This window comes from Oryctolagus cuniculus (assembly GCF_964237555.1).
Source record: "Oryctolagus cuniculus chromosome 16 unlocalized genomic scaffold, mOryCun1.1 SUPER_16_unloc_1, whole genome shotgun sequence".
Taxonomy (NCBI): Eukaryota; Metazoa; Chordata; class Mammalia; order Lagomorpha; family Leporidae; genus Oryctolagus; species Oryctolagus cuniculus.
The window spans coordinates 4458012-4481601 of NW_027208201.1; the positions used below are offsets into that span (position 1 = coordinate 4458012).

The 23590-nt window shown below is 53.6% G+C and overlaps 2 protein-coding genes across 8 annotated transcripts in view; both read left to right on the forward strand.

Annotated features, from left to right (window-relative positions):
• HNRNPM (heterogeneous nuclear ribonucleoprotein M) overlaps positions 1–23590 on the forward strand; it is a 245919-nt gene that overhangs the window by 177930 nt on the left and 44399 nt on the right. The gene's annotated exons all lie outside the window — the stretch shown is intronic.
• Positions 1762–23512, forward strand: MARCHF2 (membrane associated ring-CH-type finger 2). Of its 7 annotated transcripts, none has more exons than XM_070067550.1 (6): positions 1775–1918; positions 5600–5962; positions 7141–7368; positions 16199–16394; positions 17805–18014; positions 21297–21946. In XM_070067550.1, the coding sequence occupies exons 3-6, from the start codon at positions 7193–7195 to the stop codon at positions 21453–21455; spliced, it is 741 nt and encodes a 246-aa protein (XP_069923651.1). In that variant the 5' UTR covers positions 1775–1918; positions 5600–5962; positions 7141–7192; the 3' UTR covers positions 21456–21946. The 7 variants fall into 7 exon arrangements, with proteins under 7 accessions (XP_017193460.1, XP_008247356.1, XP_002722061.1 ...); XM_070067549.1 differs by having other exon boundaries at positions 5600–5797; XM_070067548.1 differs by lacking the exon at positions 1775–1918 and adding an exon at positions 2096–4420 and having other exon boundaries at positions 4813–5797; positions 17781–18014.

Below are 23590 nucleotides of genomic sequence, written 5' to 3' on the forward strand. Positions count from 1 at the left end.
CCAAATTCCAACTTCCTGATAAGGCGCACCCTGGGAGGCAGCAGTGTGGGCTCAAGTACCTGGGTCTCTGCCACCCACATGAAAGCCCTGGATTCAGTTCCTGACTCCTGGCTTTGGCCTAGCCCAGCCCCAACTGTTGTAGACATTGGGGGGGGGGGGGGGCTGAAATAATAGATGAAAGATCTCTGTCTCTTCTTTTCAAATAAAAATAAATAAATAAAAACAGACATGAGTTCTTTTTTTATTATTTATTTTTTTTTGACAGGCAGAGTGGACAGTGAGAGAGAGAGACAGAGAGAAAGGTCTTCCTTTGCCATTGGTTCACCCTCCAATAGCTGCCGCGGCCGGTGCACCACGCTGATCCGAAGGCAGGAGCCAGGTGCTTCTCCTGGTCTCCCATGGGGTGCAGGGCCCAAGCACTTGGGCCATCCTCCACTGCCTTCCCGGGCCACAGCAGAGAGCTGGCCTGGAAGAGGGGCAACCGGGACAGAATCTGGCGCCCGGACCGGGACTAGAACCCGGTGTGCCGGCGCTGCAAGGCGGAGGATTAGCCTAGTGAGCTGCAGCACTGACTCAGATATGAGTTCTTAAAAAAAGAATCAGAGGTATTAGTGTTCACCCATGGCTTTTGAGATGGATAGATGCACATGGGTGCATGCATGCATATGTATTGCGATGAGAAAGCCAAGATCAGTGAATCCACACTTAGCTCCCACGTCTTAGTTTCTGAATGTCAGTCTGGAACCAGCGCCTCTTGGAGGCATGGTTGATTATAGGATTTGTGCAAGGGAAAATACAAGACAGGTCAGCCTGGGACACCTTTTGTTGTTGTTTTAAGATGTATTTATATGGGGGCCGGCGCCCTGGCCCAGTAGGTTAATCCTCCACCTGCAGTGCCGGCATCCCGAATGGGCACTGGTTTGAGTCCTGGCTGCTCCACTTCTGATCCAGCTCTCTGCTGCAGCAGCTACGGCCAGAGCTATGGCGATCTAAAGCCAGGAGCCAGGTACTTCTTCCTGGTCCCGCACGCAGGTGCAGGGGCCCAAGCACTTGGGCCATCCTCCACTGCCCTCCCGGGCCACAGCAGAGAGCTGGACTGGAAGAGGAGCAGCCAGGACTAGAACCTGGCGCCCATATGGGATGCCGGCGCCGTAGGCGGAGGATTAACCAAGAGAGCCACGGCACAGGACCCTGGCTTAAATAATTTTTTAAAAGCCCATTTAAAATAAGTATTTTTACAAATTGACTAGTAATACATTTGTCACCCCCTGGACTGAAGTCTATGAGGGCAGTCCACACTGCGTCCCCAGCACATAGCACAGGGCTCTGATTCATGCACAGATTCATGAATGTATGAATGAATGATGAAGGATATTGGCTTCAGCATCTCCCACGGACACCTAACTTCTGAAGGTTTCTATTTCCCCTCTGTGAAATATGATCGTAAGGTCTCTTCCTGCCCCTAGGATTGAAGGGAAGCCTACTGAAGGAACTTGCCCGGTGTCAAATCGAGTTCTGAAGCGGTTTTATTTATTCCAAAGCAGGGGTGGTCTGCAGGTGGCGCAGGCAGCTTCGCTAGCGTTCGGCATGGGGATGGGGCGTGGCCAGAGTTGGGGGCGGGGCCGAGGCGCGGCTGGGGCGGAGCCAGCAGCCTGCGGCGCCGCGAGGCCGGTACCGCCCAGGACGTCCCCCGTCGCCTCCGGCCCCGCCTACCGGGGCGGGACGTGTACGACGATTGGAGAGTGCGGACGAGAGGCGGTCATCATTGGTCCGCGGCGCTGTCGGCTCGGCGGGCGGTGTCCGGACGCAGGTGCCGGCCGGAGCCGAGCGAGCGCCGCTGACGGGCCGGGCCGGGCCGGGACACGGGCCAGGGAGAACGGAGGGGCCTGCGCGGCCGCCCGGCCCGGCCGCGAATCAGGTAGGCGCGGGCCGGGGGGTGGATATAGGGCCAGAGGGCGTCTCCTCTCCTTTTGGCCCCGGGTTCGAGGCCCGAGCTTGGCCCCTCGGGCAGGACAGCAGGACTCGGACCCTTGGCCTTAGCCTTTGCCGGGACGCGGGGACCGCAGTTCCGGTCTCGAGGCTGGCGGGGTGGTTTCCTGGGCCTGGCACACAGTAGGCGCCTCTCGGAGTCTCTGTTTCCCAATCTGTAAAACTGGGTCACCCCCTCGCCAACCTCATTCTGGAGGTGTTGTGATGAGGAAAGCGCCCGGCAAAGAGAAAGCAGCCAGTAAGTGGCGAACGTCCTTACCGAAGCTCCTGGAAAGTAGTCAATTTCGTGAAGAACTGGGTGCTGCGCAGAGATGCTCCCGGACGGCGCCCTGTGCCGTGCGGGTGCTCGAAACAGGGTGGTCAGAATGTCCATGATGAGCTCCTCTGCCCTCCAGGAACCAGCCGAGGTGAAGTCCTGAACGTGGATTCTGTCACACTGGTCAGAGAGCTTAAGGTCTGTTGCCCCGGGCCACACAGCAAATCAGAGGCAGAGCTGGAGTTAGAACCTGGCCCTTGAGCTGGGCCGTGGAAGGGCAGAAGGACCCACGGGAGTGGAAAAGAAGGAAGAGGAAGGAGTGCATTGGTCAGGGTCTACATTTATCCTAAAAAAAAAATATATATATATATAAGAAGAGCAGGGGCCGGCTCCGTGGCTCACTTGGTTAATCCTCTGCCTGTGGCAACGGCATCCCATATGGGCGCTGGGTTCTAGTCCCAGTTGCTCCTCTTCCAGTCCAGCTCTGCTGGGGCCCGGGAAGGCAGTGGACCCTGCATCTGCATGGGAGACCGGGAGGAAGAACCCGGCTCCTGGCTTCGGATAGGCATAGCTCTGGCCGTAGTGGCCATTTGGGGGGTGAACCAACAGAAGGAAGACCTTTCTCTCTCTCTCTCTTCCTCTCTCTCTCTCTCTCTCACTATCTCTATCTGTCAAATAAAAAAAAAAATAAGAAGAGCAGTGAGTGTTTCTTGAACCCTTACTGTGTGCCAGGTACTGACTGTGTGTCCTATCAAACCATCCACATAGCTTTGTAAGCTGATAATGCTGGTGATAAGAAGAGTTAATGTTTATGGATACTGTTTCTTTTTTTTTTTTTAAGATTTATTTTATTTATTTGAAAGACAGAGTTACAGAGAGAGGTAGAGACAGAGAGAGAGGTCTTCCATCTGCTGGTTAACTCCCCAGATGGCTACAATGGCTGGAGCTGAGCCGATCTGAAGCCAGGAGACAGGAGATTCTTCCAGGTCTCCCACACAGGTGCAGGGGCCCAAGGACTTGGGCCATCTTCTACTGCTTTCCCAGGCCATAGCAGAGAGCTGGATCAGAAGAGGAGCAGCCAGGTCTAGAACTGGCACCCATATGGGATGCCAGCGCTCAGGCCAGGGCTTTAACACACTATGCCACAGCGTAGGCCCCAGGATACTGCTTCTTAATATTTACCAATTTACAAGCTGCTTCTGATTGTGATTCCCATTCTATGGATGTGAAAACTGAGGCCCAGAGACTTCTGCAACTACCCAAGATCACACTGTGGGGCATTAAAGCCCTCTGATGCCTCTTGCCCTCAGGAAAAGGAGGCTGGGCAGACATGAAAAAGAGTGCGGTACCCCAGTGCCAGCCCAAACAGGCCTAGTAGGAGACAGCGCCTTCTCCCCCAGCAGACACAACCCACCAGTGCCTTCAGCATGTTTGACAGAGGAGAAAGATGAGAGGCGAAATGGCTTGAACCAAGACACACAGTGTCAGTGCCAGAGCCAGGAACTTAAAGAACCCCTATCTCCTGTGGTCCAGACCCACTCACTGGACTAAGTTCAAATCCTGGCTGTGTGACCTTGAGCACGTAGCAGCCCCTCTCTGAACCCTAGCCTCCCCTCCCCATCAGATGGAGGAAATCATCAGACTTAGGTCATAGAGTTGTTGTGAATATGCTGAAATCCATCCCCTGGGCCCTGGGCCAAGTTTGCTTAAGGCCCTGTAGCTCTACACCTAAGTCCAACTTGCAGCTGCACTGTCCTTGTGTCGAACCCCAAGTTGGGCCTCTTCCAAGCCCAGGTCTGTGTGGTTTGCATGGACCTCTAAACATCTCTGATTCCCACCTCGGGAGCTGGCGGACCTGGGTCTGGGGAGGACACATGGTCTGGTTCCCTTATACTTAATAAAAAGATCTGGGAAATGCAGACAGTACACTGTGGCAGACCCAGAGCCAGGAGCATCTGGGGACAGTAGGTGGCAGGTGCATCAGGGTCCCACCTTTCCAGTCCTCACTGAACTGACAGATGGGGAAGGCAGATGTGGTTAAACACCTTGATGAACAAAACAAAGATTTTCAGAGAGAAAGGGTCAGGGAGAGAGAGAGGTGCATGCCATTGGAGGAGCAGTGTGGACACCTGTGACACTTTCCCCAGAGCACTCAGGGCAGGCTCCTCCAGGGAGGTGACTTTGTTTTTATTTTTTATTTTTTATTATTATTATTTTTTTTTGACAGGCAGAGTGGACAGTGAGAGAGAGAGAGACAGAGAGAAAGGTCTTCCTTTGCCGTTGGTTCACCCTCCAATGGCCGCCGCGGCCAGCGCGATGCGACCGGCGCACCGCGCTGATCCGATGGCAGGAGCCAGGAGCCAGGTGCTTTTCCTGGTCTCCCATGGGGTGCAGGGCCCAAGCACCTGGGCCATCCTCCACTGCACTCCCGGGCCACAGCAGAGAGCTGGCCTGGAAGAGGGGCAACCGGGACAGAATCCGGTGCCCCGACCGGGACTAGAACCCGGTGTGCCGGCGCCGCTAGGCGGAGGATTAGCCTAGTGAGCCGCGGCGCCGGCCCCAGGGAGGTGACTTTGAAGGGATCACTTGTAACAAGCATTTCGAGTTCAGAGATGATGAACGCAGAGGCAGATTGCTTGGCACAATACCCGGTCCTTAACCTACTGTTGCTGCTAGGATTATTATTTTCAGCGATTTGTGGGTCTGGCATAAGCAGATTTACCAGCGTGTGTTTGTTTGTTTCCCTGATAGTGAAAGAAACAGAAGAAATGAATAGATGGGAGCGGTGGTGATTCTCGTAACACTCGATTACTTGCAGACAGGCTAAGCCCAGTCTCCCGAGAGGCAGAAGGGATGGATTCCTCTCTGCAGGTGCTCAACTGCAGGGCCCAGTGGCTTCCTCACTGGCCTCGGAGCTGAAAGTTCTGGTTCCAGGCCCTCGGGAGGGACGCGAGGGACAGCGGCTTGCTGGCCGGGCAGGCCTTGGCCACTGCCCCTGGGATGTTATCTCAGGCCTGCAGCCTTCCCCCAGGCTCCTCCTGCTTTTGCCTGATAGTTGCTTATCTGGCCTCTGGTGGCCCAAGTACAGAGGCCCAGGGAGTCCTGTTGGACTTCCGGCTGAGCTGTTCAGAGGGTACCGATCAGAAGTTGGTCAATAGCTTTCTCTGCTTTTGTTCCCGCTTTGGGTCTTGGATTATTGAACGGCAGGGGCTGGTCAAAGCTGACTCGGGGTGGGCCAGGGCTTCGTCAGTAAGTGCCTCCCAGACCCTGGCACTTGGAGTTCCCTTATTTAAGACAGAGAGAGAGGGGAGGGTGGGGGTTGAAACCTTCCCTCTGCTGTTTTCACTCCTCAAGAGCTCACAACAGCCGAGACCGGGCCAGACCAAAGCCAGGAGGCTGGAACTCCATCTGGGTCTCCCTGTGGGTGGCAGGGGCCCAAGCACTTGAGCCGTCACTGCTGCCTCCCAGGGTGTGCATCAGCAGGGAGCTGGAACTGGAATTGGAGCCAACGCTTGAACCCAGGCACTCTGATACTGGATGCCAGCATCCTAGGTAGCATCTCAACTCCTGCACCAAATACCTGCTCCTTGCTTGGGGTTTCTGAAACCTTAGGGGCTCTGGAGCCAGGTCTGGAGACAAAAACCTGGGGATTGGACAAGTTGGGAACAGAGATGCCGGGCTCCAGAGCGTTGGTGTTGATGCCTCCATTCCTCTCAGGCAAGTCTCAAGCTCTGAATGTCATTGGCTGGCTCCAGGATGGAGGAGATGGCCTAAGATCCCTGTTTGCTGGTCAGACCCTGAAGCAGAGGAAGATAACAGGATCAGAGCTCAGAAGTGCTTTCTGAGGATGCAGCTATCTCCCATTGCTGCCCCCGGGGACTGAGGCTGCCGCCCTCCGCCCCTGCCTGGGCCTCTGCTTCGATGGCCTGAGACCTCCAGGAGTGCCCGGCCTTGTGAAAGGTCAGGAGCCAGAAAGGTCAAGGTGCCTCCGTGTTCTGATCTGTGGAGCAAGTTTCTAACTCAGTTCTGCATCTCCCAAAGGCAGGCTTGCATGCGCAGAGCCCAGCCCTAGGGCTCAAACCCACACAGGACAAATCTCTTCATGGTTGGTGGGGACAGGGCAGTGCTGGCCCCTGGAAAATGCTGAGCACAGGGTCTAGGACACAGTAAGTGCTCAATAGCTGTCAGGTGGTGCTCCTCCTAAACCTGGAAAGGTGATATAGAAAGTGGAAGGTGGCCTGCAGACTTTCTTGGTGTGTGTGTGTGTGTGTGTATGTTGCATTTATTTATTTGAAAGGATGAGTTACAGAGAGAGACACAGAGAAAGAGAGAGAGATCTTCCATCTGCTGGTTCATTCCCTTAATGCCTGTAATGGCTTGGGCTGGTCCAGATCAGAGTCAGGAGCCTGGAACTTCATCCAGGTCTCCCCCAGAGGGGCAGGACTTCAAGCTCCTGGGCCGTCTGCTTCTGCTTCTGCTTTTGGGTGCATTAGCAGGGAGCTGAATCCGAAGCGGAGCAGTTGGGCCTTGAACTGGTGCTCTGATGTGGGATGCTGGTGTTGAGGTGTTGGTTTAACCCACTGTGCAGCAACACTAGCCCCAAGCCTGCAGGCTTTGAGGATGGGGCTGGGTCTGCCTCTTCTTAGGAAAACAAGAGATTGTATAACCTGAGCCCCTGTGGTGCACCAAGCTTGGGCCAAGTTGCATGAATGCCATCTCATTGAATCTTCTCAGCTCCCCCTCCCTGCCAAAGCCTCATTTTATAGATGAGACAAACTGAGATTCAGAGAGGTAAGTCCTTGTCTATCGTCCCTAGAGTGTTGGTAAGAGCAGACATAAATCCTAGTCCATTGGGCTCACTAACCTCACCGTTAACCTCCCCGACATCTCCCCAGGCTCCTGGGACCATGGGCCTCAGGCCCTGAGGACACGGGGCTGCCTGTGGCCATGACGACAGGAGACTGCTGTCACCTCCCGGGCTCCTTGTGTGACTGCTCTGGTAGCTCCGCCTTCTCCAAGGTCGTGGAGGCCACAGGCCTCGGGCCACCCCAGTACGTGGCGCAAGTGACCTCGAAGGATGGCCGGCTCCTCTCGACCATCATCCGGGCCTTGGATGCGCCAAGGTAAGTGGCAGCCAGGTGAGTGTCCTGGCATTCTCTTCTCTCCAAGCTGGGTGATCTCCCTCCAGGCTGGGGTCTGCAGTCCAGCCCCTGAGAGAGCCCAGGTGGGTGAATATGTCAGAAAAGGGGGCCCACACAGGAGCCACCACCCAGAAGCAGGCTGGTCAGGTGCAGGCTCTGGACTCACAGTTCCTGAGTTCAAATCCTGAGTACACCCCTCTCCTTCTGTCCTTGGGTAACCCAGGGACAAGCTACTTCACTGTACCTCCAAAAATGGATACTTTTTCTGATTGAGTTATTCTGAGACTACGATGCCAGGGTCTCCATCAAGAGCCTGCAAGGGAGGGGCCAGAGCTGTGGCACAGCAGGTAAAGCTGCTGCCTGCAGTGCTGGCATCCCATATGGGCGCCTGTTGGAGTCCTGGCTGCTCCACTTCTGATCCAGCTCTCTGCTATGGCCTGGGAAAGTAGTAGAAGATGGCCCGAGTCCTTGGACCCCTGCACCTGCGTGGGGGACCTGGAAGAAGCTCCTGGCTCCTGGCTTCGGATCAGTGCAGCTTCAGCCATTGCGGCCATCTGAGAGTGAACCAGTGGATGTAAGACCTCTCTCTCTCTGCCTCTGTCTCTCAAATAAATAAATCTTAAAAAAAAATCTTCAAATAAATAAATAAATCTTAAAAAAATAAAAAAAAAAAAGAGCCTGCAAGGGGATTTGCCACAAGGCAAGCAGTCAAGAAATGTCCAGGTGCTCCTTGATCTGCAAGGAGGTTACACCTGGTAAACCCACCTGAAGATGGAAAACACATTTAACATGCATAACTGATGGAACAGCATAACCTAGCAATTGGGCACATGACAAAGCCTCCGCAACTGCGGGCCCCACTGGGAGCCAGGCCTCACTGCCCCGCCCAGCATCACCAGAGAGAATCTTGAGGTTTGTTGCTAGTCTGGGGAAAGATCAAAATCAAAACCTCAAAGTACGGCTCCTACCACATGTGTAGTCTTCATATCATAATTGTGTTAGTTTTCTAGAATGGCAGTGAAGTACCCGAGGCTATAACCTTGTGTTTTTTTTTTTTTTTTTTTTTTTTTTCACATTTAAGATTTATCTATTTGGAAGAAAGAGAGAGAGAGAAAGAAATCTTCCATTTAGTGTTTAATTCCCCAGATAGCTGCAAAGGCTGGGGCTGGGCCAGGATGAAGCCAGGAGCCAGGAACTTCTTCCAGGTCTCCCATGTGGGTGCAGGGGCCCAACCACATAGGCCATCTTCTACTGCTTCTACCAGGCACATTAGCAGGGAGCTAGATTGGAAGTGCAGCAGCCAAGACATAAACTGGCACCCATACGGGATGCTGACACCACAGGTGGAGGCTTAGCCTACCACGCCACAGCACTGGCACCCTGTGTCCATTCTGTCACTGAGTCACTGTGACTCAGTCCTGGGGCTTCCACCCTAACAACCCAGTTCAGTCAAAGAGTCCACCAGCAAATACTGTGATTGGATTTAACACTGTTAATGTAAGACTTCGAGTGCCAACCTTCAGATTTCAGGGTACAAATGTTCAAACAGCAATTGTGAAGCCATTGCGGCCATTTTGGGAATGAAACAGCAGATGGAAGACCTCTTTCCCTTTCTCTTTCTCTACTTCTCTCTATAACTCTTTCAAATAAATAAAATAAAGCTTTAAAAACATGTTCTTCCTCTTAGAACTAATAACAAATTAGCAAACCAGACTTGTTATGCTTACAGATGGTTCTAGAAGGTTCACACCAAGTTTCTTTTTTTTTTCTTTTTTATATAGGCAGAGTGGACAGTGAGAGAGAGAGACAGAGAGAAAGGTCTTCCTTTTGCCGTTGGTTCACCCTCCAATGGCTGCTGCGGCTGGCGCGCTGCGGCCGGCGCACTGTGCTGATCCGATGGCAGGAGCCAGGTGCTTCCCCTGGTCTCCCATGGGGTGCAGGGCCCAAGCACTTGGGCCATCCTCCACTGCACTCCCTGGCCACAGCAGAGAGCTGGCCTGGAAGAGGGGCAACCAGGACAGAATCCGGTGCCCCGACCGGGGCTAGAACCTGGTGTACCAGCGCCGCAAGGCGGAGGATTAGCCTAGTGAGCCGCGGCGCTGGCCCACACCAAGTTTTAAGTACAGACAGTCTCTGACGAATGGGGTGAGACTCAAGGTCAACTTATGTTGTAGCCAAGTGTCACATTTAATTAATGCTTTAAAAAAAAAAAAAAAGATTTACTGGGGCCGACGCCGTGGTGCAGGTTAATTCTCTGCCTGCGGCGCCGGCATCCCATGTGGGTACCGGTTCTAGTCCCGGCTGCTCCTCTTCCGATCCAGCTCTCTGCTGTGGCCTGGGAAAGCAGCAGAAGATGGTCCAAGTGCTTGGGCCCCTGCACCCGCATGGGAGACCAGGAAGAAGCTCCTGTCTCCTGGCTTCAGATCGGCGCAGCTCTGGTCATTGCGGCCATTTGGAGAGGAAGACCTCTCTGTCTGCCTCTCACTGTCTGTAACTCTACCTCTCAAATAAATAAATAAATAAATCTTTAGAAAAAGATTTATTTATTTGAAAGGTAGAGTTACAGAGAGAAAGAAGGAGAAGCAGATAGAGAAATCTTCCATCTGCTGGTTCACTCCCCAAATGGCTGCAATGGCCAGGGCTGTGCCAGGCCAAAGCCAGGAACCAGGAGTTTCTTCTGGGTCTCTCACGTGGGTGCAGGGGCCCAAGCTCTTGGACCATCTTCTGCTGCTTTTCCAGGCACATTAGCAGGGAGCTGGATGGGAAGTGGAGCAGCTGGGACTTGAACCTGTACCCATAGGGGATGCTGACACTGAACGCTATAGCTTAACCCAATGTGCCACAGCATCAGTTCCTAATTTATAGATTTTTAAAAGTTTTAAATTCAGTCAGCCGGCGCCGTGGCTCACTAGGCTAATCCTCCGCCTTGTGGCGCCGGCACACCGGGTTCTAGTCCTGGTCGGGGCGCCGGATTCTGTCCCGGTTGCCCCTCTTCCAGGCCAGCTCTCTGCTGTGGCCAGGGAGTGCAGTGGAGGATGGCCCAAGTGCTTGGGCCCTGCACCCCATGGGAGACCAGGATAAGTACCTGGCTCCTGCCATCGGATCAGCGCTGTGCGCTGGCGGCAGCGCGCCGGCCGCGGCGACCATTGGAGGGTGAACCAATGGCAAAGGAAGACCTTCCTCTCTGTCTCTCTCTCTCTCACTGTCCACTCTGCCTGTCAAAAAAAAAAAAAGTTTTAAATTCATTTCTTTGAGAGACAGAGATGGATAAACATATATTCACACACATAGGAAAAATAGGGAGGGCGCTCCTATTCACTGGTTCACCTCCCAAATGCCTGCAGCAGCTCCGGGCGGGAAGCTGGGAGCTGAGAACTCAATCCAGGTCTTCCATATGGGAGTTAGGGACCCAGCTACCTAAGCCATCACCTGCTGCCTCCCGAGGGCTGCACAGTAGAGCAGGAATCAGGAGCCAGAGTTAGCCGGCGCCGTGGCTCAATAGGCTAATCCTCGGCCTTGCGGCGCCGGTACACTGGGTTCTAGTCCCAGTTAGGGCGCCGGATTCTGTCCCAGTTGCCCCTTTTCCAGGCCAGCTCTCTACTGTGGCCCGGGAGAGCAGTGGAGGATGGCCCAAGTGCTTGGGCCCTGCACCCGCATGGGAGACCAGGAGAAGCACCTGGCTCCAGGCTTCGGATCAGTGTGGTGCGCTGGCCAAGCGCACCGGCTGCAGCAGCCGCTGCGGGGGTGAACCAATGGAAAAAAGGAAGATCTTTCTCTCTGTCTTTCTCACTGTCCACTCTGTCAAAAAAAAAAAAAAAAAGATGCCCAAGTACGGCATCAGATATACCTAACTCTGGCTCCTTTTTTTTGCCTCTCCTGGTCTCCCGTGCGGGTGCAGGGCCCAAGCACTTGGGCCATCCTCCACTGTACTCCCAGGCCGTAGCAGAGAGCTGCACTGGAAGAGAGGCAACCAGGACAGAATCTGGTGCCCCGACCGGGACTAGAACCTGGTGTGCTGGCGCTGTAGGCAGAGGATTAGCCTCTTGAGCCACGGCACCGGCCAACTTGGGCATCCTTAACTGCAAGGCTAATTCACTGCATTTAAAAAAATTTTTTTTAATTGTTTTTGAAGATTTATTTTATTTATTTGAAAGACATACTTACAGAGAGAGGAAGATACAAGGATGGGAGAGAGAGAGAGAGAGAGAGAGAGCTGTTGCTCCCTACAGATCTGCCCAGTGTCTTAGCCTCCAAGAAGACTCGTGTGAGCCCAGATGATATCCGGTGTTCTTCTGGACATCCTCTGAGGTGCTGGCTCATGTGTCTGCATCTCCGTCAGACCCCCTTGAAGGCCGAAAGGGGTCTGTGCTGGTTGAAGGAGGTTGGGACATAGGAGTTCCCTGGTGGACCCAGGGGCCTCCCAGCCAGGGCTGTGAGGGCTGGGAGGTGGGGAGGAGGCCGTGGTGGCTGTAACTGGGGTCTCTCTGTTTGGGATTCCTGAGTAGCTGTGTGTCTGGGAAGCCCTGAGTGAGTTATTTGTCCCCACTTTGCCCCCTCTTTGAGATCTGGGAAAACAAAAGCCCAGATGGAAGCCGACACCTGTATGGGTTGCTGAGCGGAGCAAAGGCTGCGCCCTGGGCCCCTGCCAGCCTTTCCTGCAGCCCTCAGGGACCCAGGCCAGCAGCAGGCAGCAGAGTGGCCCCTATGCGAGTCCTGCTGTTTTCTCTCCTGTCCTCGGCCAATTTGTGCCATTTCTCTGGGACCGTGGCTGGGGTTCTGTCCGATCAGGGTGCAGCTGGTGGGACCATGGGCTCTCCTGGGTCTGTCCCTCAGCCTCTTTGCCCACAGCTCAGCGGCCCAAGGGTCTCCTTGCTTCTTTTCCTTTCTTTGGGTACATCTCGCCCCAAACCTCCCCAGGCTAGAGGGCAGATCAGAAGAGCTCTGCATGGGGTGAATGCTGCCATGTATCTGGAGGTAACTTCCGGGGTTGGGGTCTTCCTTCCAGCCTCCCCAGGGGCAAATAGGGCTCCTCCCACCACTGCCAGGAGCTGGGTTTGGCAGAGGCCACACAGGCTGACCTCTAACTCCTAGTGAGTCTCTGCCATCTGAGAGGCCCAGGAATAGGCCTCAGGGGCACCAGTTGTACCCAGCACCTTGGCTGGTTCCACTATCATAAGAGTCAAGGGCAGGAATTGTGGCACAGCAGGCTAAGCTGCCAGTAGGGAAGTCCACATCCCACATCCCACATCAGAGTGCCTGGGATCGAGTCCTGTCTTGCTTCCAATCCAGCTCCCTGCTGATGTACCTGGGAGGCAGCAGTGATGGCCCACGTATGTGGGAGACACGGTTGGAGTTCCTGGGTCCTGGCTTTGGCCTGGCCCAGCCACTGGCTGTTGCATGCATTTGGGGAGTGAACCAGCAGATGGGTTATCTTTCTCTTTCTATCTCTCTCTGTCGCTCTACCTTTCAAATAAGCAAAAATGAATAAATAAGCATTAAAAAAACACCCCAAATCTTCCATTTGCTCAAAGGAGACTGATTCCTCAGGGCACACAGCAGAGACTGTGCTAGGTGGAGAATTCGGGGCTCTTAAAGCTGCGGAGGTTGAAGAAGAAGGCGCAGGAGGCATCTCCCAGGCGCAGGACAGTCCTCCAAGGCCCAGGCTCGGGTCAGCCTCTGGGGACTCCGAGCCTCTGGCTCTCTGCCCAGCCCTTTCGGAGTATTTCCTGGTGTTCTCCCTGCTGTCCTCTTTCCTGAGCTCTGATTGCTCATGTTGTCTCTTCTTTCTGGAACATTCTCTGGGCAGCCTGCAGGGCGGGGATGGGAGGGTCTGAGCACATCCTGCCCATACCCTCTCTGCGCTGATGTCCCGCCCATGTCCCTTGCACTGTGGCCCCAGCCTGAGCTCCTGAGCAATACACATTGTTCGTGTGCTTTGCCTGCTGGGGTGCTCAGGCCCTGGGGGGCAGACTTTCTGGGTCACAGCCCCAGAAAGTCCCTCCCCAGGACTTCAGCTTCATCACCTGTTAAATGGGAGCAAATGAATAGGAGGTCTTCAAAAGGTCCATGGAAAAATAAATATTACAAAAAAATCCATGCATAGATTTCAAAATTTTCTGCATCAAAATAAACATATCTTTTAAATATTTATTTTTATCTACTCGAAAGGCAGAGCGATAGAGACAGATGGCGAGAGCTCTTCTATTGTCCGAGAAAAGAATTTCAGGGGTCAGTGTTATGGCATAGCTAGTGAGGCTGCCACTTCAACATCAACATCCCTTATGGGCGCCAGCGCGTGTCTTGACCACTCTATTTCTGCTCCAGCTCCCTGCTAATGGCCTGGGAGGGCAGCGGATGATGGCCCAAGTGCTTGGGCCCTGTACCCACGTGGGAGACCCAGAGGAAGATTTTAGTTCCTGGCTTGTGACCATTTGGGGAGTGAACCAGTGGATGGAAGATATGTCTCTCTCTGTGACTCTTGACTTTCAGATACATAAATCAATGTTAAAAAAAAAGAAAACAAACAAACAAACAAAAAAACAGAATTTCAGACGTGAGACAGAGAGGAGTAGTAAGTGACCAGGGGCATCTCAGCAAAGAACTGAGCTAGAGAGAGAGGTTTGGGTGCACAGGTTTCCTCCCCCCCCCCCCCCGCCTCCTTCTGGGATGCTGCTGGTTGGAGGGCTTCCTGGGTGTAGATGCGTGCAGTTCCTTTTGGGACTTCATCAGCACAGTGTTCTGGGATGGCACAGGCCCCCAGGGGAGGGCTGGGACCCACCTAAGGGGGTTCTGACCAAGGGAAGACTGCCGAGGTGCAGCTGCCAGTCCACTCCCAAGGCTGCTCCTACGTTTCTTCCCTCGCCTGACCACACAAAAATTCCTATTTTTGTCCTCCGGCCCCTCTCACACACATAGGCTGAAGTCTATTTTGCTACCTAACTGTTTACTCCCCAAATGCTTACAACAGCCATGGCTGGGTCACGCCAAAGCCAGGAGCCAGCAACTCCTTCTGAAATCTCCCACGTGGCTGGCAGGGACCCAGCTGCTTGAGCCATTACCTGCCGCCTCCCAGGATGTATGTTAGCAGGAAGCTGGAGTCCAGACTCAAACCAGGCGCTCTGCCAGCGGATGTGGTCATCCCAAACAGTGGCTTAACTGCTGCATCCAATACCTCCAAAATTATCTTTACAAAAGAGATTTATTTTATGTGTTTGAATGGCAGAGTGCCAGAGAGAGAAGGAGAGACAGAAAGAGAGAGAGAGAGAGAGAGAGAGAGAGAGAGAGAGAGAGAGAGATCTTCCATCCACTGGTCCACTCCCCAGATGGCTGCAACGGCCAATGCTGGGCCAGGCCAAAGCCAGGAGCCAGGGACTGCATCTGGGTCTCCCACATGGATGCAGGGGCCCAAGGACTTGGGCCATCTTCCACTGCTTTCCCAGAGGCATTAGCCAGGGGCTGGATGGGAAGTGGAACAGCCGGGACTCAAACCAGCATTCATATGGGATGCCAGCATCTCAGGCAATGGTTTAATCCCCTTGCACCACAACATCGCCCTAAACTTATCTTCTAATTCCATTGTTCTGTGACTTTTCTGAGGTCCCATTCTAGGAACCAGTGCATCCAAAGGTGGCTCCTAAGTGCCCAGTACACAGTAAATGCTCAATAAATATTAGGCCTTGCTTTTGCCTTTTTTAATTTTTCCCTTCCTGTCTCTGAATTTGCTCCTGCAGAGCTCTCCAGAAGGGCTCTTCCTCAAGGTTCTTGTCACTCCATTTCCCTGAGTGGTTTCCGGAGCAGGGAATTCCTTTCCTGTTAACTTTTGTGTATGTGTGTTAGGATCAGGGTCTGAGGTTAGAAGGAGACCGGGCATGGCTCTCTTGACATCATGGGAGAAATTAGCAGCCCAGGGCCAGGACAAAACAGAGAGAGGTCACCAGGCCCTCCCCACCCCTACAGCAGGAGAGTCCCAGACAGGGACAGAAAACTCTGAGAGGAAGCCAACATTATCTGGAGAACAGCTCTCCCGCTTGCCCTCCTCTGTGTGTTCCCAGCATAACTGTTTTCTGGGCAGACATGCTCGGAGAGCAATGACTCACGTGCTGGATAACCTCACAGCCCACTGCGGCCACTCCCCCTGCGTCTGCAGCTGCCCCAGGAAGGACTCAACATCCCCAGAGACTGGGGCGGGGGGCTGGCGGCTTTCCTGAGGCAGCTTTCTGCAGATGCAGAACCAGCGAGCAGTTCTCCCTGGAAGCACAGTTTTCTCGGCCAGCATGGCCTTCAGGTGTGGCTGGATTCATATGGGATGTTGCCACGGCAGTAGTTTAACCTACTACGCTACAACGCTAGCCCCAGTTCCTGTTGGTTCTGATTGTACCACAGGCCTTTTCCTGAGTTGGTCCCCGTGACATCAGGGGTGTGTGATGCTCTGATTGGTCAGGCCCAAGGTTGTCAGAGGTCATCGGTTCTGCCCTAGCCCTTGAACACTGAGCCAAGAGTGGGATGGTTTGCACAGGACAATTGGAGGTGGTTTTGCAGGAAAGAGATAACGAGGACGTTGGGCAGGCAGGTATAAGAGATGATCATCCTGGGCCTAGAAGGGTGCTGCAGGGGCCCTGGGGAGGGAACATATCATTCTGCTTGTGGGAGTCCCAAAGGCTGGGGTATTTGGAGCTGGGCATTGTAGGGTGAGCAGGAGTTCGCAACATAGTGGCAACATGGTCGTAACAGAGATCCTGAGACTCAGTGGATAGTGGAGCGGGTGCAGGTGGGAGGTCCGATGGTGGCTCACAGCTCCTGTCTCTGTGTCCAGCGACTGTCCCTTCTGCCGGATCTGCCATGAGGGGGCGAATGGGGAGAGCCTACTGTCTCCGTGCGGCTGCACGGGCACGCTGGGCGCCGTGCACAAGAGCTGCCTGGAGAAGTGGCTTTCCTCGTCCAACACCAGCTACTGCGAGCTGTGCCACACGGAATTTGCAGTAGAGAAGCGGCCTCGGCCCCTCACAGAGGTAAACCTGGGGAGCCCAAGGTTGGGGTGGGCAGAGGGGAGGGGGGCGAGGGGGAGTACAGGGGGCAGGGGGAAAGGTGTCAGGCAAGGCCTGGGTAGGAGACCTGAGGGGTGAATGGGAGCCAGCCATGCAGAGAAGCTGAGGATGGGCAGCCTGGCAGATGACACAGCACGTGCAAAGGCCCTGAGGTCTGGGAGAGCTCTGTGTTCTTGACAAAGCCTGAATGGCTTTGAGCAAATGATCAAGTTAAAAGAGAGGAGGAGAGCACCCCTGAAGGGGGTAGGAGCAGTCACACCTGGAGTTTGGACTTTAGCCCAAGTATGATGATCAGGGTGGGGACAGGGCATCCGCAGGTGGCCACTGGGCCCCTGAGGCACCAGGCTTCTCCCTGCCCAGCCTGGCCTAGGGTGACTCAGAACTGTATGGCGGATGTCATTGGTTTGTGACAAGTATGGGGAGCAGAGTCCATCCCTGAGGCTGGGGAATGCTGCCCCATAGTAGACAGGGCCACAGTGAAGAGCCCCGGGGACCGTGGGCCCCTGAGTAAGCCTCTGATCCACCCAGGAGCCCAGCTCTGGGGAGAATTGTGGGAGCGAGACCCAGGCCCTGCCCGCACCCCTTCCCACCCTGCACTTGGTCCTTGCTCTCCAACTGCATGGGCCTCCTGCCTACTGCACCTTATCTTGGCCTCCCACTCCTGCCTCAGGGCCTTTGCACCTGCTATTCTGCAGCCTGGAGCACCGTTCCCTCCTCCCTTCTTCATCAGCTCTTTCTGCTCATTCCATTCTCCTTGACATTACCTCCTCCAGCTTGTTTTCCCCTCCCCGACCCCCCACCCCTTTTCCTTTGCCCCCCAGCATGAGAGAGCAGGGACCCTTTCTGTCCTATCCACTAGGACTCTGTGAGCCAGGCTCATTTCCGTTGCCCATCATCTGCTTTGTGGATTTTTTTTTTTTAATTTTGGAACCTCTGCACGTACAGAATGAGCTATGTTGTGGGGTCAGGAGGAATTCAAGTCTGAAGATGAGATGCTGTGTTTCATGTACACCTTCTGGCATAGACAGGTTGACAGTCACTTTATACATTTTTTTTTCCATGACGGTGCAGGAAGCAAAGTTCCGCAGTGTGGCATTTTCCACTTGTTCAAGATCTGGAAGCATTTTGGACCTCAGCTTTTTATGTTAGGGATGCTATAATATGTGCTAGCTATGTGGATTTGTGTCGATGAATTCCTCTGTGCCTCAGTTTGCCTCACCTGTAAAAGGGGGGGCACATGTCCCAGCACCCAGTAGGGCCTGGCTCATCGAGGCTCAGTAAGCGTTTGGAAGAAGGAAAGGGTGGAAGGAGACCCAGGCCTGGAGGCACTGCCCTTCCACTCCCCTGTAGCCTGCTGCGCTTCTCTCCCTGCAGTGGCTGAAGGACCCAGGACCACGGACAGAGAAGCGGACGCTATGCTGCGACATGGTGTGCTTCCTGTTCATCACGCCGCTGGCCGCCATCTCGGGCTGGCTATGCCTGCGCGGGGCCCAGGACCATCTCCGGCTGCATAGCCGGCTGGAGGCCGTGGGGCTCATCGCCCTCACCATCGCCCTCTTCACCATCTACGTCCTCTGGACCCTGGTGAGTCACCGCCGGGCCGGGGGTGTGGTCAGTGACTTTGGTGGCTGTCCCTTGCGTGTGGCCTCAGCCTGTGTTTTGTGAAGCTGCAGGTTCTGAGCCTGGCCCTGGTGCAGGGAAGCCCTGAGCCAGGCCTCAGCCTTCTGCTCTGAGTGTACATGGTTCTGATCTCCAGTCCTGAGTGCAGGGTCCACTAAGAGAGAGAGGCAGAGAGAAGGAAAAGCAACAGAAAGAAAGAAACCGGAAAAGGATGAGATGGAGGGAGATAAGAAATTAGAGGGCATATACTTAGCCCAGCATGTAAAATGCCCCTTTAGATGCCCACACCCCACAGTGGAGCACTCGGGTTCAGCACCTGACTCTGGCTCCTGGCTCCGGCTTCCTGCTCACGTGCACTCTGGGAGGCAGCAGTGGTGGCTCCAGTACTTGGGTTATTGCTGCCCTCAGGGGAAACCAGGATTGAGCTCTTGGCTCCCAGCTTTGGCCCAGCCCCACCTTAGCATCTGGGGAGTAAACCAGCAGATGGGGGCTCTCTTTGTCTTTCAAAAATAATAACGAAAAATTTTTTAAAAAAAGAAATTGAGCGAGAGAGGTAGATACCAAGAAATGGACTAGAAAAAAAAAAACCAAAAAACCCAAGACAAACAAACAAACAAAAAAGAAATGGACTAGGAGAGCAAGAAGAGAGAGACTGAGACCAAAAGAAGAGGTGACAAGCAAGATGTGTGTGTGTGTGTGTGTGTGAGAGAGAGAGAGAGAGAGAGAGAGATAGAGAGAGAGAGGGAGAGAGATTTTGATTAAGACATTGAAAATAGGAAGAGAAACAAGAGCCACAGAGGTTGATTAAAGACTTGGAGGGTAGAGAGATTTTGATTAGGAAACCAAGTGGGGCTGGCACTGTGGTGGAGAAGGATAAGCCTCCGCCTGCCACACTGGCATCCCATATGGGTGCCGGGTCGAGTCCTGGCTGCTCCTTTTCTGATCCAGCTCCCTGCAAATGGCTGGAAAAACAGCAAAGGATAGACCAAGTCCTTGGACCCCTGCATCCATGTGGGAGACCTGGAAGAAGCTCCTGGCTCCTGGCTCCTGGCTTTAGCCAGGCCCAGCCCTGGCCATTGAGGCCATTTAGGAAGTGAACCAGCGGATGGAAGACCTCTCTCTCTCTCTCTCTCTCTCTCTCTCTCTCTCTCTCTCTTTATTTCTGCCTTTCAAGTAAATAAATACAGCTTTAAAAAAGAAAACTGAATGACAGCGAGAAAGAGAGAGAGAGAGACAGACAGACCGACCAAAAGAGTGAGAAAGGAAGCAATTGAGGCTGAAAGAGATGCACACAATGACAGTGACAGTGAGAGTGACTGAGGTGGGTGGTGTTTGTTGTTCCAGGTTCATTGTAGGCATTAGAACTGTGGCTCAGAGAGAAAAAGTGCCCCTGTTTTCCACCTGTTGGGGGAATGTATCTGACAGTGCCTCTGACAGCACATGTGTGTGTGTGTATGTGTTTATTTTTTTGAGGTAGAACTTAGAATAGAATTTATTTGCAAAACTGGCACAAACCTGGATTCTAGAATAACTTGGGAAGTTTCGCATGTGTGTTTTAATATACAGAGGATGGAGCCACAAGTACTATTTTGCAGCCTGCTTGTTTTCACTTTGCTGGTGTCATTTGAAAAAACAAAACAAAACACCAGGCAGCCGCCCAACAGTCATTCATTCGTCTGGGTGTCCATATTTATTTTACCAATCCTTTCTGATAGACACTAGGATTCTTTCCAATGTATTATTTTCCCCAACTCCCACCTCCCCCTGTGTTTTTTTGGCCATGATGAACAGTCTTCGGGGGCTTGCCTGTGTCATTGTTTCTTAGGAATGCTTGGTCAAGGGATAGGAGCCACTGAGGTTATTTTTCTTTATTTATTTGTTAAAGAACACTCTATTTGGCTCATGAGAAATTGGGTAGAAAGCAGAGAGTTCCCCTGGATGGTCTCCTGCCGTCACAGCCTCTGCCACCATCAAACCTCTCCCCATCCCCCCGAGTGGTTACATTTGTTACAGCAGTGAGCCTTCAAGTACAGATTATTGTTACCTAGCGTCCACAGCTCCCATTACACTTCCTCCTCCATCCTGGGGCGCTGGATCCCCTGGGTTTGGGCAAGTGTGTGAGATACCCGTCCAGCATCGCTGCATCACACAGAGTGGCTCCATGCTCTCGGGATCCTCTGTGCTCCACCTCTTCGTCCCTTGTTCCCCTAACCCCTGACAACCACTGGTCTTTTACTGGCTCCATCATTTTTTTTTTCCAAAGATTTATTTATTTATTTGAAAGAGTTACAAAAGTTAGAGAGGGAGAGAACTTCCATCTGCTGGCTCACTCCCTAAGTGGCTGCAATGGAGCCACTTAGCCAGGAGCTTCTTCCAGGTCTCCCAGGTAGATGGCAGGGGCCCAAGCACTTGGGCCATCCTCTGCCGCTTTTCCCAGATGCATTAGCAGGAAGTCAGAATCAGAAGGAAGCCTGGACTTGAATCTGGACCTTCTGATACAGGATGTGGGCATCCAAAATAGTCTTTTTTAAAGATTTATTTATTTATTTGAAAGTCAGAGTTACACGGGAGAAGGAGAGGCATAGAGAGAGAGAGAGAGAGAGGTCTTCCATCCGCTGGTTCACTCCCCAATTGGCTGCCATGGCTGGAGCTGTGCTGTGCCAATCCAAAGCCGAGGGCCAGGAGCTTCTTCTGGGTCTCCCATGCAGGTGCAGGGGCCCAAGGACTTGGGCCATCCTCCACTGCTTTCCCATAGCAGAGAGTTGTATCAGAAGTGGAGCAGCTGGCACTGGAACCGGCGCCCATATGGGGTGCCGGCACTGCAGGCGGCAGCTTTACCTGCTATGCCACAGCGCTGGCCCCCCAAATAGAGTCTTTAAGTATCACCAAATGCCACCCCCGGACACCATTTCTTTTTTAGGGCTGAGTAATATTCCATTGTCTGGCTGTACCACTATCTGTTTACCTCCTGAGGGGCATCTTGGTGGCTTCCAAGTTTAGGCAGTGGTGTGAACTGACAGTTAACCCCTGCCAAGAGGTCGAATGGCTGCATTCCCACCAGGAGATAGAGAGCAAGTTGGCGGTGGTGGAGTGGGGGGAGTGGCCTCTCACGGTGCATGTACGCGGGCTCAGTGCGTGCAGGACGCGGCCGCATACTGGCTCTGCTTCTGGAAGCAGGAGCCCTGCCCTAGTTTGGACCCCCGTGCCTGCCCGCGCCTTCCCACCCACTGCAGTGCTGCCCCGCAGGTCTCCTTCCGCTACCACTGCCAGCTCTACTCCGAGTGGAGAAGGACCCACCAGCACGTGCGCTTGAAGATACGGGACGCAGATGGCCCCGAGGGCTCTCAGCATTCGGCGCTGGCAGCCGGACTCCTGAAGAAGGTGGCAGAGGAGACGCCCGTGTGAGCGTCGGGCTGGCGGGAGCCCTACTGCTGCCGAGGGGCTGGGGCGACCAGCCATGCCCAGGCGCCTGGGAGGACGGAGACTGCCTGACCCTTCCCCGACGGCTGGAATGCTTCTTAGGCCACCAGACGCCCAGTGGAGCCTCTTCTGTGATCCTGTGTGAATATATTTTCAGGTCTTTCTTTTTTCTTTTTTCTTTTTCTTTTTGCATATTGTTGTACACGACTAGGACAAATGGATGTGCTCCTGAGCTGTGCACAGAACAAGCACCCTGATCTCATTCCTTGGCCCACTGGGTGTCTGCTGGGCCAGCAGCTGTGGCCGGTGGTGTCAAGGGTGCCCTTTGTGGCTGGAATGTTCTGACAAGCTCCTTGCATTCCCCATGCACCTGGCAGGCTCGCTTTGCTGGCACCTTCAACTTTAAAAAAGTTGCACTGCGTTTCAGAAACCCACCCCCAGAACGAATAAAAGGAGCCCTTGCTGGGCAAAATGGACTGGTTGGTTTTGTTTCTGAAGCTAAGGGACTGCACGGAGGTTAAACCAGTGTGCGATGCTCACTTGGGATTTGTTAGGGAGGCTTGGGAAGACACAGAGTTTTCACATGAAAAGCGAGTAGCAGGGTTCCATAGTACATGATTTTCCTAAATATTATTTTATTTATCTGAAAGGCAGAGAGGAAGATAGAGAGGTCTTCCATCTGCTGCTTCACTCCCCAAATGGCCCCAAAAGCTGGAGCCAAGAGCTTCTTCTGGGTCTCCGATGTGGGTGCAGGGGCCTAAACACTTGGGTCATCTGCTGCTGCTTTCCCAGAGGCATTAGCAGGGAGCTGGATTGGAAATGGAGCAGCTGGGACTCAAACCAGCACCCATATAAGATGCTGGTGTCACAAGCGTAGTACATGATTTTATTTTATTTGAGAGAGTGAGAGAGCAAGAGAGAGCAAGTGCATGAGCTCCTGTCTGTTGGTTTACTCCCCAAATACCTGCAACTGTCAGGGTTGGGTTAGGCCAAAGCCAGGAGCTGGGAACTCAATTTGGGTCTCCCACGTGGGTGGCAGGGACTCAAGTATTTGAGTCATCAAGTGCTGCCTCCCAGGGTGTGCACCGGCAAGAAGCTAAATTTGGAAGCAGAGCCAGGATGCAAACCCAGGCACTCTGATTTGGGACACCGGCATCCCAAGGGGGCATCCTAACCACCAACTAAAGTGCACTCTGGGGTTCAGTTCTGAGCCTTCATGGTGTCCTCCCCTCCTCCCATTCTTGCTGCCACCCCATGAGCATAAGGCACTGTTATTACCCCCATTTTACAGGTGAGACGACTGATGCCCAGGGCAGCAAAGCCCTCTGCTAAGGTCCCTCGGCTGTAGGACGCTGAGCTGGGGGGACACCAGGTCGTCACCACTCCAGCTGACCTTTATTTTCCACGGGACTCAGGGAGGACCAGAATGGGTTGGTGCTAATTAAGGCTTCTACTTCTTGAGCTCTTTGTTCATGCTGAGCTTTTCACATCCGAGGGCTCTTGGCGTCTGTCCACATTGGATACTCAGAGCAGCCCTCAGCAGAGCTGCGGTGTCTCATATTAGCCCCATTTGCAGATGAGCAAGCTGAGGCTCCGACTGTGTGGCTGGAGCAGTGTAATTGAGGGACAGGGCTCAGAGAGATGGGCAGGGCTCCCTAGGTGTTGGGTGACAGACGCGCTGGTGGTTGGCAGCGACACAGGATCGGGTAGGCGCATTAGGCCAGCTGGCTTTTTTTGGAGGGGTAGGATGGGGTGCGGTGGGAGCTGCTGGTCTTTGCAACTTGACTCCTTTACATAGTCTGGCATCTACACCTCCTTAGGCCAACTCTGGAGATGCTGTAAAGATTCTCCAGGAATGCCATCCAGAAGAGAGAGCCGTTTTCTGTGCAAGTCTTTTCTAACATTTGGAATTACATGCAGGAGACACTTTCAGGTCTGGTGTTTTATATCATCTTGTAAACCTCAGGCAGGACTTTCGCTGCCCTTTACCTCCAGCAGGGAGTGATCGGGTCCCCATAGTGAGCGTGTGTGAGTGGGCGGAGCAGATTCCTCCGGGTTAGCCCGGCTTCCAGTCCAGCACCTCCTTCGCAGCGAGAAATGAATGAAGCCACAGCTGTCGT